Source organism: Gadus morhua, chromosome 9 (assembly GCF_902167405.1).
Source record: "Gadus morhua chromosome 9, gadMor3.0, whole genome shotgun sequence".
Classification (NCBI taxonomy): domain Eukaryota; kingdom Metazoa; phylum Chordata; class Actinopteri; order Gadiformes; family Gadidae; genus Gadus; species Gadus morhua.
The window spans coordinates 103,507-121,623 of record NC_044056.1 but is presented as its reverse complement, the minus strand read 5'-3'; the positions used below and the strand labels follow the sequence as shown (position 1 = coordinate 121,623).

Below are 18,117 nucleotides of genomic sequence, written 5' to 3'. Positions count from 1 at the left end.
ATGTACGGGAGTGTTACCCTTGGAAAACGACATTTTATATATATTTTATTTATTAACTGAGTCTGGGTGTTAGAAATATGCACGGGAAAGTTACCCTTGGAAAACGACTTTGATTTTATTCAAAACTATTTCTGTTAATATACTGAAGGTATACAGAAATACACAAAACCTAAAAACAGGGCCTCTTTAACCTTCCTGATCAAATGTTTGTTATTTTCATTACATATTTTATATACAATAATAACAAACATATATAGTATATAAATAGATTATATTTTCGCTATAGCCGTTTGTTTTAGGTATTATATTCATCTCTCAAAAAGGTGACGTATATATTGAAATAATATACATTTTAAAAAAAACTCGATGTCTTTAGAAAGAATGTGTGTGGATTTCGACTTGCGCAACGTCTACTGTGACGCGCCCTTACTTTCAGTATTGGGCAACTATCGCGATGCTAGAACGAGGTAAGACCAAAGAGAGAACGAGGGGGGTAGCTAAAGCAAGCTAGCGTTCCGTCACCGAGTTGTATAGATGACTAGATTTGTGTTCATTTGATACCGATAAGCCCCATATCATAATAACGAACAGGCTCGCCGATGACACGACATATCTAGGAACAGTCTTATTTCGTTAGAAAATGGCTACAAGCAATCGTTCTCCGCGGGAAGAAGGGGAACTAGAAGACGGAGAGATCTGTGATGATGACACCGAGGAAAATTTGCCTGTCGAGCTTTGCGGCGGTAGGCCAAGCGTTGATTCTTCTAGGAGGCTAAACCACCATCATACACATAATTTGTTGCCTCTAATGGCACACCCGCCGCCAGATTTTCGACATTTAATGCCATTCGACTTCGGACCTCATTTGCTCGGACCCTTCCCCCCGAGCCACCGACAGCAATGTGGGCCTAGTGGGCCTGATCGACCTCCCCCGCCGGGGCTTGGTCCACCGCACATGGACTTGAACCAACGATCAGGCTTCTGGGAACGAAGTCACAACGCCTTGGGGAGGTATAGGCACAGGGCTGTTCCGCCTGGGGGACGCGACGACTGGAGCAGACCAATCTGGGGCGAAGGCGTTGGGGCAGGTCGCGGTGCGGGCAATCTGAGACCGCCATCTGAACGTTATGGACCTGGAGAGCTCCAACTCAACAAGAACGAATCTCCTCCTAGAAAACGTATCCTATTCATAACGTATGTTTGAAGGGGACTCTGCATTTTGAACTTAAAGTGCCTTGTCTTACTACTTGAGATAATCTATAAAGGGCATAATGAATAATAGTTGGTTAGCTACTAGGGTGAAAGTAAGTCTAGTGGTCCCACCAATGGTTGGTTAGCTACTAGGTCGAAAGTACGTCTGGTGGTCCCCCCACGAGCAGGGTTCCAGACAGAGTCAATGTTTTTGTTTCCCGATCATTGTTTTATTTATATGTAACCTATTTTTACTTCATCCAACTTTAAAAACGTTAGACCAACGTTTTAGCAAAAGTATAAAGAAATGTGAAACAGGCTCTTCCTGTACTAAAGGTTCCCGACCCTTAAACTAAGATATGTACATTATATAAATACAAACTTTGAGTATTCATGTTCCTTGACGACTTTGTTGACACAGAAAAGCAGCCCTGGCCGATTCAGGTGAGAAAACCAGGGCACAGTGTTGCGAAATCCGAAAACGTGATGGACGAGAGCTTTGAGGACCTGCTATCAAAGTACAAACAGATCCAGCTGGAGCTAGAATGCATCCGGAAGCAGGAATCCAAGGCCCTAGAGCCCAGAGACTCCCCCTCCAGAGACCAGCCGCCGCCAGAGATTCTTGCCAATGTTACAGTGCAAAGAACCGAAGCAGAACCCGCCAGTATTCAGAGTCACAGTGCCATCGAGGAGGCGGCCGACCCACAGAGGACTGAGAAGAAAGTATTCCAGGCTTTCAATCTTAAGCCCTTGCGCCAAAAGCTGCTCACTCCGCTCGAATTGGACGCATTGAAGAAGAAACTAGAAGAGGAGAACGGTGTTGGACAGGAGGTGGAACAGGGGCAAGCTCAGCAGGCGGACGGCCCGGAGGGTGACGTGGTTCAAGTCCCTGCTTGTCTCAGAGGTTTGTTACCATCTCACCACACGGGTGTCTTGTTGTCTGTGGATCAAAGTGGCTGTTTATCTAAACATGTTGACCTTGACTGGCCGACGACTAATTGGGCTCTAGATAAATCTTATTGTGAAATAGCAGGATCAGGTCATTGAATTTGTTTTGTCCTCACAGGAAATGGAGAAGGCCCCAATCATGCAGAAGCAATGCTTCCTGGAGAAGACCTGATTGTGCTGGATGAATGTTTCGGCTGTGCAGAGGAAGAGGAGCACGGAGACCTGGAAAAAAATCCAAACTTCAGCCGAGAGTTGTCAACGTCCAGTGAAGACTCGGTGACTTCCCCTGAAAAGGTACACAAGTGTCATTACTTTACCATATAATATGCATATACATCCAGCTTACGCATGCAAATATAAATAATCATGTCCCCAAACATAATGTGCTCTAGTTTGGCGACATATGATGTTAAAAATCAAAGAATTTTCATGGTCATGTTAATGAATATGTAATAAAGTCGACTCGTCTGATCGTAACCAAGGACCTGTGCCTGTTGTGTACTTTAGACCGGTCTTCCCAGGAGAGTGGAGGAGGAGGAGCTGTCTGAAATGCAGCTCCGGCTCCTGGCGTTGCAGTCGGCGAGTAAGAAATGGCAACAGAAAGAGCAGCAGGTCATGAAGGAGAGCAAGGAGCGCATCACCAAGGCTTCCCAGGTAGCGATGATGATGATGATGATGGGGAGTACAATAGTAATTTCATATTCCCAGGAACCATAATGATAATAACGTCATTTGGGGTCATTTCCACTTGCAGGACAAGAATTTAGGTATGATCCCAGGGAATGCCACCCTTGGAAGGCCCAGAGTCACGACCAGGTCTGCCTCCACCGCAGCGGCCGCGGAGAGGGCCAGGACCAGGGTCATGCCCCTGGAGAGGGCCCGGGAGAGGGCCCGGTCTGCAGCAAGGACCGCTGCCGCCAGGCCTGCAGGCAGGACCCCTGGCAGGCCTGCTGCCAAGCCCGGGCTCAGGCCTCCTGCTGCCAGGCTCATGGACCGGGGCCGAGCCAGTCCCTTAGAGAGAGAGCGAGCCAAGCCCGTCTCCAAGTTGGCCGCGGAGAGAAGCCGAACCCCAGGAAAGGCTCCCCTGGCCAAGAAGATGATCAGCCCAGGTGGGTCCTGAGCTCTCCTCGCCTCTGTAAAAAAACAACCACATGCTGTTTCTGTCATAGAAAAGAAGTGTATTGTATGAGTAATATATCGGAATAGATTATATAGAATTGTATTAATTCTGCCTATTAATTTGAACGGATTCTGTCAAAGTCAGACTTTCCATCTATCAAACTTCCCCATTTCGTTGATTTCCGACATTGGGTGTGACCGCACACGACACAGCTGACCACCGCACCTCCCTCCCAGGTTCGTCGGCCAAGCAGGCGGCCCGCAAGCAGCAGCTGCGCACGTGGAAGCTGCAGCAGCAGAGCGAGGAGGAGAAGCGGAGGCTGGAGGACGAGGAGCGCAGCAAGCGGGAGGAGGAGATCCGCAAGATCCGCGACCTGTCCAACCAGGACGAGCAGTACAACCGCTTCATGAAGCTGGTCGGAGGCAAGGCCCAGGCCCGCAGCAAGGTAAGACGCCTGGTGGCGCCCCCCTCCCCCATGGCTGGCCGCCATGTACTAGGGATCGACCCGTATCGATTTTTCAGGGCCGATACCAATTTCTTTTCATCAGCCGTAGCCGATGGTCGATACGCCAATACCAATTTTCTTCTGCCGATTTTCTTGGAGCCGATACTGCTTTTGCTCCCTCAATTGACATCATAAAAATTACTCAATGATGATAGCAAATGTTACAAGTCTCAATTGGAAAAAGGAACATTTATTGAACTGTCTGTAAATCATGCCTGGAAGAATATAAACAAATAAATCAGCGAAAATTATCGTCCGATGACGACACCCGTAAAAAAAAGAAGCAAATATCGGCCGGCCGATATATCAGTCGATCGTACGAAGGGCCGCTAAAACGACGGCCTCTGTATGCCGTTGTAGTAAAGCACGTTGAATGGCATGCGACCCCGGCTAAGATGGGCTCTGCCTTGTTTCTTCAGTCGAAAGACAGGGAACACAGGAAGTCGATGAGTAAGCAGGGCCTGGATGCCTCGGGTAACCTCTACCAGTACGACAACTATGACGAGGTGGCCATGGACACAGACAGTGAGACTGGATCACCAGGTGAGTTATTTTGAAGTCCCAAGTGTGTGGGTCGATTGTGACGTGGTGACCGGATGCATTCAAGTCGTGAAATGTTTGGTACTTGTCTCTCGACAGCCTCTTCGCCAGCGCACCACCCCCTGTCCACGGAGTACCTCCCATCCATGTCTTACTTGCCCTGCTACCCTGCAGACTCCACCCACTTCGGAATGGTATGATCCCAATGCTCATAATGGTTCAGTCTGCTTTTGTCGCGGACTTCAGTGTCCAAAAGGACTGTGATAATTTTTCTTTCCATTAACCCATTTATGCCTAAAACGCCTGCTAAAAACGCCTGCTAAAATCCTATGCTATTCTAGGGAAAAAGAACCTCATTTCCTGAGGTTTTTCTGAGAAAATAGTAAGAATTGTCAACGTCTACATAAACCTTAATATCTAAGCCTCTGGAGCACCTAGAAACATGAAATAAAAAGCACTTTAAAGGTAAGAACTACAGGTTTTATTAAAACATGCTCCCTGAGCACAACCATAACAGCAACATTTTAAAAACATTCTCAAAACAAGATTAAGAAGAAAAAACAGTATAAATCAATGATATAAAATACAACAAATAACATTTTAACCAAAGCATTGTAAAGGCACACCCCTGACCTGCAGATCCAGCAACAACTTCACGCTGGTGTAAAAGTTGTCCATGTAAACACACAAGTTTGACCCAAAATACGGTTTAGCCAGGTATGACAGTTCAGTTCAGTTCAGTTTAACTTTATTGTCCCAAAAAGGGAAACTTGTCTTGCAGTCAGGTACACATAAAAACATAAAAACATAAAAACACAATATACACAAGGACACACAACAAGGAGATAGACACGGGCTAATAATTGTCATACTTATCTAGTCATCTGATTCAAATACATTTACAGGTATGTGCAAAGAATTGTGCAAATTTAGCAAACGAATTGCGCTAGGAATAAAAGAGTTCTTTGACCTATTGGACTTAGAAAGAGGGACTCTTAGTCTCCGGCCTGAGGGAAGGGCCTCAAATGAACAATGAAGGGGGTGATTATTATTGTCCAATATAGACAATGCTTTCTTAGTAACCTGCTTCTGATAAATGTTCAGCAAGGATACTTGTGGACAGCCAATCAACTTCCCAGCCACCTTCACAATATGGCTGAGGTTGTTTTTGTCCCTAAGGCTGATGCCCCCATACCAGGCAATAAAAGAAAAAGTGAGAACAGATTCTATAAAAGATTTATAAAATAAAGACAACATAACCTTATCGACATTGAAGGAGTTAAGCTTCCGAAGGAAGTACAATCGTTGTTGCCCCTTCTTGCAAATAGTATCAGTATTAACGTCAAATTTGAGTTTATTGTCTATCATTGTTCCCAGATATTTATACTGGTCAACCATCTCTATGCAGTTTCCATTTATGTATGTAGGTGGTGGAGAACAAGATTGGTTTCTTCTAAAATCAATGGCCATATTTTTTGTCTTTGAGATGTTAAGCTGAAGAAAAGACTTGTCACACCAACTGACAAACTCATCAACCACTGGACCATGCTGAGATTCATGCTTATGCAGTAAACTAACAATAACTGTGTCATCAGCAAATTTCAGGATGTGTCTATTTATATGTTGACTTCTACAGTCATTAGTGTAGAGGATATACAGTAGAGGGGAAAGTACACAACCCTGGGGAGAGCCAGTGGAAGAGACACGCCTTTCCGAGAGACAACCATTTACCTTTACTCGTTGTGTTCTGTTTGTTAAGAAATCCATAATCCAGCTCACAAGATTACTCTCAAGATTAAATTCTGATAGTAGTTTACTAACTAAAACATGTGGCTGGATAGTATTAAAAGCAGAAGAAAAATCTAAAAACAAAAGCCTAGCGTGTGTGCCCGGACCATCTAGATGGCTGTACAGGAGATTTAGTAGTGTAATCTGGGCATCCTCCACCCCTCTTCTAGCCCTGTATGCAAATTGCCTTGGGTCCAGGGCCTCACCCACCCTTAACAACAAAAGACACTTCACAATCTTTTCGAATGACTTCATGACCAGTGAGGTCAATGCCACTGGCCTGAAGTCATTTAAACTCTTTGTAGTGTTGCTCTTTGCCACTGGAACAATAATGGACTCCTTCCATGCCTTTGGGACCCTTCTCTGTTCCAAGGACATCTCAAAAATATCAGTGAACACCCCGCAGAGCTGTTCTGAACAGCACTTTAACAATCTCCCAGTAATGCCATCTGGACCCGGACTTTTATTGACCTTATTTCTCTTAAATACTGACCTAACATCTTCTTGTGTAATTGAGAAGAGTGTGGACTTTACCAGAGCTTGCTCCTCAGTTAATTTCTTATGTTCATCTGAAAAATCATGAATATCAAAACGTGAAAAAAAAGTGTTCAATGCTTCAGATAAATCGCTATCACTCTTATACATTGGGATATGGAATGGCTTGTTTTGTGTTTTATGCAAACCTGTCATTCTTTTAACACCATCCCATGCTGCCTTCAAGTTGTTACTACCCAGTCTCTCCTCTATCTTATTTTTATATTGTAATTTAGCCCTCTTGATTTCTGCTCTGACCTCCTTAGTTGCCTCTCTATTTTCATCCTCATCCCCATTGTGAAAAGCACTATGTTTTTTCATAAGCACTTGTTTCAGGGAACTAGTGACCCACGGCTTATTATTTGCATACACTTTTACATGTTTTGTAGGAATAACAGACTCCTCACAAAAAGAGATATAACAGCATACAGTGTCAGTCAGCTCATCAATATCTGAAGCAGAGTCCTTGAAGACATTCCAATCGGTGCAATCAAAACAACCTTGTAATTTAGAAACAGACTCATCATTCCAGTCCTTAATCTCTCTAGTTTTTACTTTCCCCCTCTTAAGCCCAGGTCTGTACACAGGGGTGAGATGGATAGCACGGTGATCTGAGGAACCAAGGGGGGGCAGAGGGGAGGCCTTGTAAGCCTCCTTAATTGAGCCATAGCACATGTCCAAAGTCTTGTTTTTCCTAGTTGGGCATGTGACGCATTGATAGAGGATAGAGTTTGCAGTTGTTAAAATCTCCCATAAGGAGACACGGGGCATCCGGGGAAAGTGATTGAAGTCTTTGAATCACCTTGTGAATAGTATCGGCAGCAGTTTGTGTGTTAGCCTTGGGGTGAATATACACTACAGTCACAAATATCTGGGGGAATTCTCTTGGGAGATAGAACGGGCGAACAGAGATAGATAGCAATTCGATGTCAGCTGTGCATATTGATTCCCTGACGGTGATGTTGCTGCACCACCGCTGGTTAATATATACGCACACACCACCACCCTGAGATTTCCCCGTAGATTCGGCGTCCCTGTCCAACCTGACAGGCGCCCCAAAGCCGCTGATCGATAAATCAGCATCGGAGTCTCTGGACGACAACCACGTCTCACTGAAGGCCATAATACAGGCGTTCCTGTATTCATGTAAATAGTTCGAATTTGCTTGTAGTTCATCGGTCTTGTTTCTGAGCGACTGGACGTTTGCAAGTATTATGGATGGGAGCGGAATACGGCGCAATCTTTGGCGTTTTAACCTGAGTCGGACGCCACCTCTCCTCCCCCGTTTCCTCTCCTTGCAAACGTTTTTACGATCATTTCCAGGTGACCTGTGCCTAGAGATCTCGGCTAGAATGTCTTCAGTTACAAGCGGGTCCAAGTATAAATCCCCCATGCTCGGATTGTCCCATCGCATTAAACATTCCCGGGAGTATGTCCTTACCGGCTCGTATTGCTGGTTACGTACGCCTTGGACATAATAAATCCATAAGGTCCATAAGATGACAGCGTTAAGTATCTCCATGGCGACTGCTTGAATGAACAATCGAATTTAGTCCATTTCCATCAACGATTGAATAAAAAAAAAGGGAACTTTCAGTACATCAAACAAACAAAACAAAGCAAAAACAAAACGCGGACAAACGAACACCTGCTGCCGGTCGCTACAGGATGAGTAGCGCCCAAGGACGTAATCCGGTAAGCCAGGCCTGTCTCGGTCTTGCCTGCAATGGCCCCTGTGTAAACTTGAAAATTGTTTACGTAGCCTGTATTGCTCTCTGCCATGACCCACACCTTTATCCCCCACTTCACCGGCTTCATGGGGAGGTACTGCCGGAAGGCAAGGCGTCCCTTGTATTTTACCATGGACTCATCCACGCTCACAAACCCATTGACCTCATAGAGGGCCTGGAACTGATGCAAGAGGAGGTCCATGAACCTCTGGATCTTCCACAACTTATCGGATTTATCCAAGGCAGGGTCCACGTTATCTTCTAGATGGAGATATCTGAAAATGCATATATGACAAAGAATTTGAGCCTGACATTTATTTCCATCATTGTGTTTATTTGTATTATGTTATTTATAGTATTTATATTCATAATTGTATTACTATTTATTCATTATTCCATTATTGTATTTATAACTAACATCATTGTATTTATTCAATGTCAACCATCATCACCATTAGTAATGGCTATAGCACCACTATCATTACTGGCCATTCCGTTTTCTAAGAGAAGAGAATGGAACTCGGAAGAGAGCACAAGAAAAGAAAACATAAATATTTACCTCCAGATCATGTCGAAACGGTCCCTTGACATTTGTTTGGTAGAGCCACTTAGTTTGCCTCCAGTAATCGCGGCGTGCTGGTAGCTTTAAAATTCCAAAGCAAAGACACAGCCCGAGGAATGTTTTCATTTCTGTTTTCGGGACCGGGGTCCACTTGAGGTCGTGGGGGTCTGAGCTCGTACCTGTTGCGCGTACCGATTCGTTTCGGTCAATAACGTGTCCCACAGCTGATCGGCAAAGATCCTGGAAAACACATCGAGTGCGCTAGCATCCAAGGGGATCGGTTGTTTCACCCCCGGTGTGCGAGAGAATGTCTTTGTTTTCCGAGGCTGGTAATTGCCGGTTCTCCAGTCCACCTGGAATCCCCGAAAGTCATCCTCCTCCTCTCCTTCGGTGTCCAAACATTCCCACTTCTGTGCCCGATCCAGTGGACCAACCGGCACAAAATCATTCTCGTCCTCATTCTCATACTCAAATCCCTTGAATTCTATGACAATATCACTGCCATCGCTATCAAAATCCTCCATGTTCATTGCTACTTCTCGGTCGCCAGCTAGACGCGTCGCTAAAAACAAACATAGAATATCGCGTGGCTATATGATTGATTGACGGTATTTTCAGCCAACCAAAGTTCGTTTTGGTGGTCTCCTGATCTTTACCAAAGCCTTAAGACCCACCCCATGTGTATTTTTAACCAACCAGAGTGAGTTATATGCTGCATTCGTCATGAAAACAGCACGTGTACAAAATGCTGCGCTACGCAGCAACCGGCAGGAAAGCCTATGTTGCGCTATGCAGCAACCGGCAGGAGGGGCTATGCTGCGCTACGCAGCATCCGGCGCCAATGGGTTAAGGCCTGTTCATGGAACTACTGTACCATTTGATTATTATACGTCAAATGAAATGGACTGAGGTCTCCCCACCACAAGGTGGCGTGTGAACCCGGTGTGATGCTACTGGTGTGCGGTCCTCCTCATGTTCCTCATCTCTCCGCCTCTATGTAGAACTTGGTGCAGCAGTTCCTCCCCCACATGCTTCCCGGTGTTCCCCCCCCACCTCCCCCTCCGGAAGAGTCACTGCCTCCCAAACCTCCGTTTGCGGATGAGGAGGAAGAGGAGGAGATGCTGCTCCGGGAGACGTGTTTGATGTCCATGGCCAACAAGAGGGTCCCTGGGCCTGGGGTATGACGCTCTCTCTGTCTCTGTGGCAGATACCTGATGTTGTCTGTGTTCCTTTCACCCTCACACCCTGAACTCTGCTAGGACGTAACTCTCTTACCAGCTTTAGTCATAGGTGCCTTGATCAAAGACGCTGCATAGCCATTAGAACCAAGCCGCCTTTTTTTCCTTGTTTTTTTAACCCTAGGTCACACCTCCAAATGTCTTATGTTTCTGTGTCTGTACTATTTCTCTCTATCGCTCACTCTACAGGAGGAGAGCCCAGACAGCGAGCCTCCTTCTCCTAAAGCCCCGGCCCCTGTTGGAGTCCAGCTACCACCCAGGGGCAACCTGAGCATGGTCAACCTGAACGCCGTGCCCCAGGCGCGGGCACCCAAGTTCAGCAGAGGCCACCACGTCCCCAGGCCCCCTCTCGTGGTACGACACTGGTAGAATTATGGCAAATGAAAACCAAATAAATTAACCAAATACATTTAGATATCTATTGATATTGTAAGTCATTAATCAAGTACAAGTAATAATGCTTGCTGCTTATTGTTGCAGTTTATTTCCAATATTTGCTTCATGGGTTATTATAAAAGTAATGCGTCAGATAAAGCCATCCCATTTAAGACATCACTTTAGACTCGCATTTGTGTAAACTTGCTATTATTCATGACATTTGAAAGACTACATTTTTCAGATCAAGGAATCAGAAAATGATTTGATTAATCGACTAAAATAAGTTGCCTCCCTTGTTATTTTTAATATTTAATTATGTTATACATTCAGAAGGGGTGCCCAGAATAAAAACCCTGGGCAACAGAAAGGGCAAAACTTGGCAGGAGTCAAAGCCCTGTGTTCCTTGAGCCATTTGCGTCCGTTGTGTCTGCTCACCGCTGTGTCCCTGACCCCTCTCCAGCTCCCCAGACACCGGCCGGTGGTGGTGCAGCTCCACGACTCAGACGACAGCGAATCTGAGCCGGAAGCCTCCAGCTCTACGATGTCCTCCTTTGGGTGCCTGGACCTGATGATCAAGGAGGCCAGGAGGACTGTTGAGGTGGGTGGTGTAGTCCATCATCAATTTATACCTATGTGGAGAATCACCGTGTAGGAGAAATCGTCTGGGTGGTTGAGGATTTGTGTGTTTAAAGTTGACATATTATACCACCAGTGTGAGTGTGATGAGCCATTACAAGCCGTTTACAAGCCAAAAATCTGCCTCTTCTGATACCGCAAGTGGGTGTGTCCACCTAGATGTATGACGGATAGTAAAAAGAGCTTCTAATGGCTAATCCCACTCATACTGGTGGTATAATATGTCTGCTTTAACGGTTGAGGTTTAGAAGGGGAAGGGCCCGCCCGCCCCATTCCAAGTCGAGCTGCAGTCAGTGATTTGTGGACGTCCTCTGTCATCTTCTAGGCGGCGAAGCCGAAAGCGGCGGTCTCGGAGAAGGAGAACAACCCACTGAAGACCCCTGAGGCCCTGCCAGAGGCAAAGAAGACGGAGTACCGCAAGCTGAGGGAGGAGATTGCAAGGTATGGTGTTCTCATCTAGTGCTGCAGTAGGCACTCCTGGGGAAAAAATGAATTCATAGAATTTATATTTAAAAGTTGTATTTATTTGGCTACTTTTTACACCGTTGACCTGGACCAAAAGATAACCCCCTGTTAGAGTATGAGTGTTGGTGTATGAAGCTGACCTGTGTGTGTGTGTGTGTGATGGGGGGGGTCTCCAGCCGGGAGAAGCAGCGGCTGCTCAAGGACCCGAGTCACAGCCCCATGGGCTCTGCGTCGCCGGCGGCCTCTGACACGGAGATGGACACGTTCTCCAGGGCCTCGGCCGAGCTTCACCTCTCGGCCACAGAGAAGAGGCTCACCAAACACCGGTACGGCCCGCGCCCTCGGCTCAGTGCCCGGGGGGGTGGGGGGTGGGGGGGGTGCAGAATGCTGAGTGCCAGCGTCTCTGCAGAATGGGGGGGATCTGCTAAGCTTCTTGGGACATTGGAATTTACTCCTGATTTCTGCGAGTATTAAATCTTCACAATAAATGGAACATTTATGCTGAATCAATTTTGCAGCAAGAACAAGGTTATTCCTGTGGCAAAATGGTATTTCTCCCTATCCGTGTTCAGTGGAGAAAATATATATTTTCTTTTTTTTACCAAACCAAAAATCTCCATTTCTCCAGTTCTCCAAAAAAACAAGCATGATTGTGTCGTTCCTCCCAGAGCCATCATGCAGAAGGACGAAGCAATCTTGAGACAGCTGCTCCAACAGGAGCTGAAGAAACGCGAGTCTCTGGGCGCTGCCGAGGGCAAAGTGGCCAAGCTGAGGGAACAGCTGCTCGCCTCGGAGAAGGTTGTCAGCGCCAACCTCACTCTGCTCAAGAAGCTCCAGGAACAGGTGGGGGAAGAATCTCAAGGCCCTGACGCCTGGCCTGGAGCACAGCCAAGAGTCCAACCTTGGTTTGGTGCATGGATAACGCTCTCTGTCCCATGTCCCTTAGCAGTTCCACACTATAGCTTCATGCACTGCAATACATTCCTCCGTCATCTTTTTATACTGCAGAACGAGATCCCGATATACCGGCATGCTGTAGCTTTTCCCCGTTCCTATCAGCAATGCTCTGCATTACCTCTCTGCTGGGCTACCGTCTTCACCGTGGGGTTGTCGCAGTCACTTAATGCACAACCCTTCCGACCTCTAGGTGCAGCGTGTTGAACACCGCGTGGCCGTAAAGAAGGACCAGGCGGGGAAACTGGAGAAAGAGTTGTCCCAAGCCCAGCTGGCCGCCGGGAGAGGGATCAAGAGGAGACTGGAACCCAACCACTCAAAGGTAAACCTCACCCAGGTGTGGTACAATCGTTACAGGGTGGCGATACGATGTCTGCACTGGTTTGGAGATGGACTACGTGTGTGATCACAGGATGTGGTTTGACTTTGTAGTAAACCTTGTTCTGTCCTTGGTGCTCCTCAGTCGGGGAAGCTGTCCCGTCTGGACGCCGCCCCGCACGCCGGCCGCCACTTCGCCGAGCTCATCGCCCAGAAGCAGCGGCTGCAGCAGCTGGAGTCGGAGTACGCCCAGAAGATCCAGAAGCTGAAGGAGACCCAGGCCCTACACAACCGGGCCAGCCTGGCAGAAGCCCCGAGGGCCCCCACGCCCCCACAGCCCCAGACCCAGCCTCTACCGCCGCCGCTACCGCAGCCTCTGCCACAACCCCAGCCCCCGGCCCCGGCCCCGCCCCCCCCAGCGCCGCAGGCCCCGCCCTCCAGCCCCTTCGCCCTGCCCCAGCCCTCCCTGCTCGACCTCTCCCAGGACAAGCTGACCCTGGGCAACGAGGAGCCGCCCGACGACGGCGAGGGGGAGCCGGCCCCCGCCACCGGTCGAGGGGCCCGCCGCCTCTCCCTACGCCAGCAGGGCACCTTCACCAAACCCAAGCTGGAGCAGCCGGGGGGCTCCACGCCCGCCGCCAAGAACAAGCCCGCCGCCAAGGCTAAGGCCACGCCCACCAACACGGCCACGCCCAGCTCCCAGGGGGCGGCCGCGGGCTCCACTGGGCCCACGCCGGTGTTCCAGGGCCTGGACGCCGAGGCCCTGAAGGCCCAGTACGAGCTGCAGGTGGAGCTGGGAGAGCTCCTGCAGAGAGAGCTGCGGAAGGCCTGGGAGGACGCCGAGAGCCCGCCCGCTGGAAAGGTAAAGACTAAACCCTCCAGCGTCACCTTTTAAAAGGGGACATTATACCACCAGGTGAGAGTGTGGTTAGCCGTTAAGAGCCTTTTTGAAAATGTGCAGCTTCTGACATCACAGGTGGGCGTGTCCACCTAGATCTGTGACGGATAGATGAGCAACGTTTGCTAAAGTCTACTGGCTAGACTGATCTATCACAGCACACATCTAGGTGGACACGCCCACCTGTGATGTCTGAAGCTGCACATTTTCAAAATGGCTTTTAATGTCTAATCACACACACGCACGCACACACACACACATGGTGGTATAATAAGTGTCCCCTTTAAAGGCCCTTACAAGACGTTCAAGACGGATGATACCTTTTAGAGATAGTAATAGGGGATCATACTGTTTGGGAAACTATTTTGTAACCTTGTCTCTGGTCAATTCCTAACAGCAATGTTTATCTCTTGCACCGTACTTCCTGTTGGGTGACGGTATGTTGCTGTGCAGGTTATCGTTGTGGACTTGGAGACAGTGACAAGCACAGCAGCGTTGCCAGAACTGAAGCCAGTACCATTTGCACCATATCACAGCCCTCTCCTGGCGTTCAAGGCCTACAGGTTCAGTAGTCTTCCTGGTTCATTGTTGTTTCCTGATGACGGCTCAGCAATGAGTCAAGGTTTCAGAGTTGTATTTCAATACCAGTAAATACTAATGATATTCATTGTGTTGATCTCTCAGGTTCAGCCCGTATTACAGGACCAAGGAGAAGTTGTCTCTGAGCTCGGTAACGTACAGCAACACTGTGGAGGCCAAAACCAGCTTCTGTCGCTTCGACCTCACCGGCACCTGCAACGACGACGACTGCCAATGGTCGGCTGCTTATGAATGCAAAACAAGTTATTTATAAAAACCTATTTCTATCATATTTTGAACACCTTCTGAATGTTTTTCCCCGTCCAGGCAACACATGAGAAACTGTATGCTGAGCGGAAACCAGCTGTTTCAGGATATCCTGTCCTACAACCTGCCTCTGATCGGCTGTTCAGAGAGCAGCTCAGACGATGACGTCAGAGTTTCTACAGGTTTGCCAAAGCTCCTCAAATTTGTTCCACAGCATGGGCCTTCCATAACCCTTTACTCCCATAATACGGAAAACATCTTAAACTGTTCACTTTAAGGAATTATTTAGGAAGATATTTAAAGTAGCTATGAAACACTTGCCACCTGAAACCTGTATCTTACAAAATATATAGTATATATTCACTACATGACATATACCTAAACAAAAGGTATCTTCACAATGACTCGTTGATCGTTTTTATTTTCTAGAAAAGTACATCAAGAAGCTGTTTGGCGCCCCTACCAAGGACCGTATGGGCATCGACCAGAAAGCTGTGCTCCTGGTCAGCAAGGTCAACGAGAGCCAGCGCCACGGTGGGTCATCTCCCCACACACGAGGCCCCAATACAGTAATCCAAGCTGCGAATAGTCATTAGTGTCCGGACGGAAACTTGAAAATTCTGAGGAAAGTAGATTTGTGGTGCGTATCTTCCCCTTACTTAATTAGAACCAACAGAGACCACTGTTGCAGAATCCTGATTTTTACCAACTGATCTTTATTTCTACAGTGTTATTTTGATGACATGAAAAAGTAAAAACCGATTATAAGTTAACGTAGTTTTGCTTCGTGGACACCAGTTGCATTTGGATTCACTCAGCCGGTCTCAGTTACAGCTGAAATTGAGTGCAGCCTAAAAGTTTCAGACCACTTGCGAAATAGGAAATTTGAACATTGTGCCATGTTTTGATGAAATTGCATGCAAGGCCAAGCTCTACTCGATAGTAATCCCACAATCGCAATTGTTGGTGACGGATTTGCATCGAACACATTGCTACTGCTTCCTTTCATGTTTATTAAAGAGCTATTTCATATATTTTGGCCTTGTCTAAACTTTGAAATAGTGCTAAATAAGTGCATTATTAGAATTATTCGATATCATTTACACTTTCTTCAGAATCACAGTTTTAGTTTCATACCGGCTTGGTTTCAGTTGGTCTCATTGATTGACGCTGGAGCGTGAGGACGTTCAGCTGTGACACACGCACACACACACCACCCCCCCCCCCCCCACCCCCCCCAGCGCAGGGCAATACATTTGACCTTTCAGATCCTTCAGTTCAATTAATTTTACATTTTTAGCAATGCTTTGCGGTTGTCATCCAGCTGTCACTTTTTTTGTTTACAACCATTTTCATTTTCTTAAATGGTTTGCATGCTTACAATGTTTACTCCATTTAGACTTTTGTTCAAATCCCTTCACTTGATTTAAGCCATTTAACGTTTCTTTGTCTTAATCTATGTGGCTTTATTAAAAAATATTTTCAATTTCACTTTGTACTACAGCACTCACCGCATTTTCTGCAGGAAATACATTTTCTAGTTGAATATATTAGTGAATAGAATTCCATTGACAATAGTATTGAGGCACACCACATTTTAGAGGCTGAATGTTTTATGTGAACAGAAATAGATATAGTTAGATCCCTCTTCTCCTGTCTCTTTCTCTTAGTCCCTCCATTCACCACCTGTAAGGACGTAAGGAGGTGGAGGCCCAAGCAGGCCGCACAGAGGAGCTCTGCTCCGTCTGAGGACAGTGAGGAGGAGAGCCCGGGAGACACTCCAGCTGCAGGGAAACACGGTGAGCACCGAACCTACCGCTCTGCAACAAGAGCTAGGTAGGAAGCTAGGTAGGTAGAGGTAGCAATCCAATACAGGAGAAGCTAATTAGGTAGGAAGCTAGGTCGGAAGCTAGGTCGGAAGCTAGGTCGGTCGAGGTAGCAAATACTGGATTCTGGATACAAGATTTGTCCAGAGACATTTCTTTGATTATTGATTGCTGTCGGGTTGTAAATATAATTCACCAAATATGAAGCTAGGGCAGGCAAACAAATTGCCTGCCCTAGCTTTAATAACCTGTATCGGAGTTCACTGTAAATCGCTTAGGATTATAGCGACTCTGCTAAACTTACTGAATGGGATACGGGAGAGAAACCATTTAATAATGAAAATAAGTTGCCTGTCCCTCCCTGAGAGCTAGAGCTATGCTAACCCTAACCCTGAGAGCTAGAGCTATGCTAACCCTAACCCTGAGAGCTAGAGCTATGCTAACCCTAACCCTGAGAGCTAGAGCTATGCTAACCCTAACCCTGAGAGCTAGAGCTATGCTAAACCTAACCCTGAGAGCTAGAGCTATGCTAATCCTAACCCTGAGAGCTAGAGCTATGCTAACCCTAACCCTAACCCTGAGAGCTAGAGCTATGCTAACCCTAACCCTGAGAGCTAGAGCTATGCTAACCCTAACCCTGAGAGCTAGAGCTATGCTAACCTCTAACCCTGAGAGCTAGAGCTATGCTAACCCTAACCCTGAGAGCTAGAGCTATGCTAACCTCTAACCCTGAGAGCTAGTGCTATGCTAACCTCTAACCCTGAGAGCTAGAGCTATGCTAACCTCTAACCCTGAGAGCTAGAGCTATGCTAACACTAACCCTGAGAGCTAGAGCTATGCTAACACTAACCCTGAGAGCTAGAGCTATGCTAACCCTAACCCTGAGAGCTAGAGCTATGCTAACCCTAACCCTGAGAGCTAGAGCTATGCTAACCCTGAGAGCTAGAGCTATGCTAACCCTAACCCTATTCCCCCCAGTCGAGCGGACCAAGAGCAGACTGGCGTCCCTGGACGTGTGTGTGGCGCCGGAGGACAGGCGCTACTTCATCAGCGAGACGGACGACATCGCCAACCTGGAGAGCAGCGTGGCGGAGAGCCCCCGCGACGCCCAGCTCTGGATCAAGCTGGCCTTCAGATACCTCAGCCAGAACGACACGTGAGTCTGCTCCACAACGTGGGCCGTATGGATATAGGGGTGTTCCCGTCGAAAACAACCTTCAGACGGGATGGCACCCACAGTTTGGGTCGGGACGGTTTAACTGCGGTCGGACAGCAGTGATACTTTATTATGCACCCAACCAGTAATCTGCTGATCGCTGGTCAGGGGTTAGAACGTTAGAGGGGTTAGAACAGAGAACAGACTGATCGCTGGTCAGTGGAGAAGATGCAGGCAAGCAGTTGTTAGATCCTCCAGTGTAATCTATCACTAGAAATCAGCCACCGACCTCAGCGTACATTACCTACACTAGCAGGAGCATGTCGAACCCGTTGAGCCCTTCATAGCGTCACCATCTAAATGCGGAGCGGGTCAGACACTTTTACTACTATGAATTCATAACGGGAGCATTAACACTGGCTGCATTGCGATATAACTACCAGCTCTGCTCCAAACCTTGGCCACCCAGCGCCATCCATTGGCA

At 47.3% G+C, this 18,117-nt stretch overlaps 1 protein-coding gene across 1 annotated transcript in view; it reads left to right on the top strand.

Annotated features, from left to right (window-relative positions):
• The first annotated feature begins 451 nt into the window (after positions 1-451).
• The window catches only part of zfc3h1 (zinc finger C3H1-type containing), a 36,466-nt gene continuing 18,800 nt past the window's right edge, over positions 452-18,117 (top strand). Inside the window, exons 1-22 of the mRNA XM_030365668.1 lie at positions 452-1,178; positions 1,613-2,095; positions 2,258-2,433; positions 2,647-2,793; positions 2,894-3,248; positions 3,496-3,704; positions 4,184-4,307; positions 4,404-4,498; positions 9,920-10,096; positions 10,346-10,510; positions 10,995-11,132; positions 11,496-11,611; positions 11,812-11,961; positions 12,304-12,478; positions 12,783-12,911; positions 13,053-13,769; positions 14,259-14,368; positions 14,490-14,621; positions 14,712-14,833; positions 15,081-15,185; positions 16,322-16,450; positions 17,456-17,633. Of these exons, the coding sequence (XP_030221528.1) occupies positions 641-1,178; positions 1,613-2,095; positions 2,258-2,433; positions 2,647-2,793; positions 2,894-3,248; positions 3,496-3,704; positions 4,184-4,307; positions 4,404-4,498; positions 9,920-10,096; positions 10,346-10,510; positions 10,995-11,132; positions 11,496-11,611; positions 11,812-11,961; positions 12,304-12,478; positions 12,783-12,911; positions 13,053-13,769; positions 14,259-14,368; positions 14,490-14,621; positions 14,712-14,833; positions 15,081-15,185; positions 16,322-16,450; positions 17,456-17,633 (4,670 nt within the window). The 5' untranslated portion in view covers positions 452-640. The remainder of the gene's footprint in view (positions 1,179-1,612; positions 2,096-2,257; positions 2,434-2,646; positions 2,794-2,893; positions 3,249-3,495; positions 3,705-4,183; positions 4,308-4,403; positions 4,499-9,919; positions 10,097-10,345; positions 10,511-10,994; positions 11,133-11,495; positions 11,612-11,811; positions 11,962-12,303; positions 12,479-12,782; positions 12,912-13,052; positions 13,770-14,258; positions 14,369-14,489; positions 14,622-14,711; positions 14,834-15,080; positions 15,186-16,321; positions 16,451-17,455; positions 17,634-18,117) is intronic.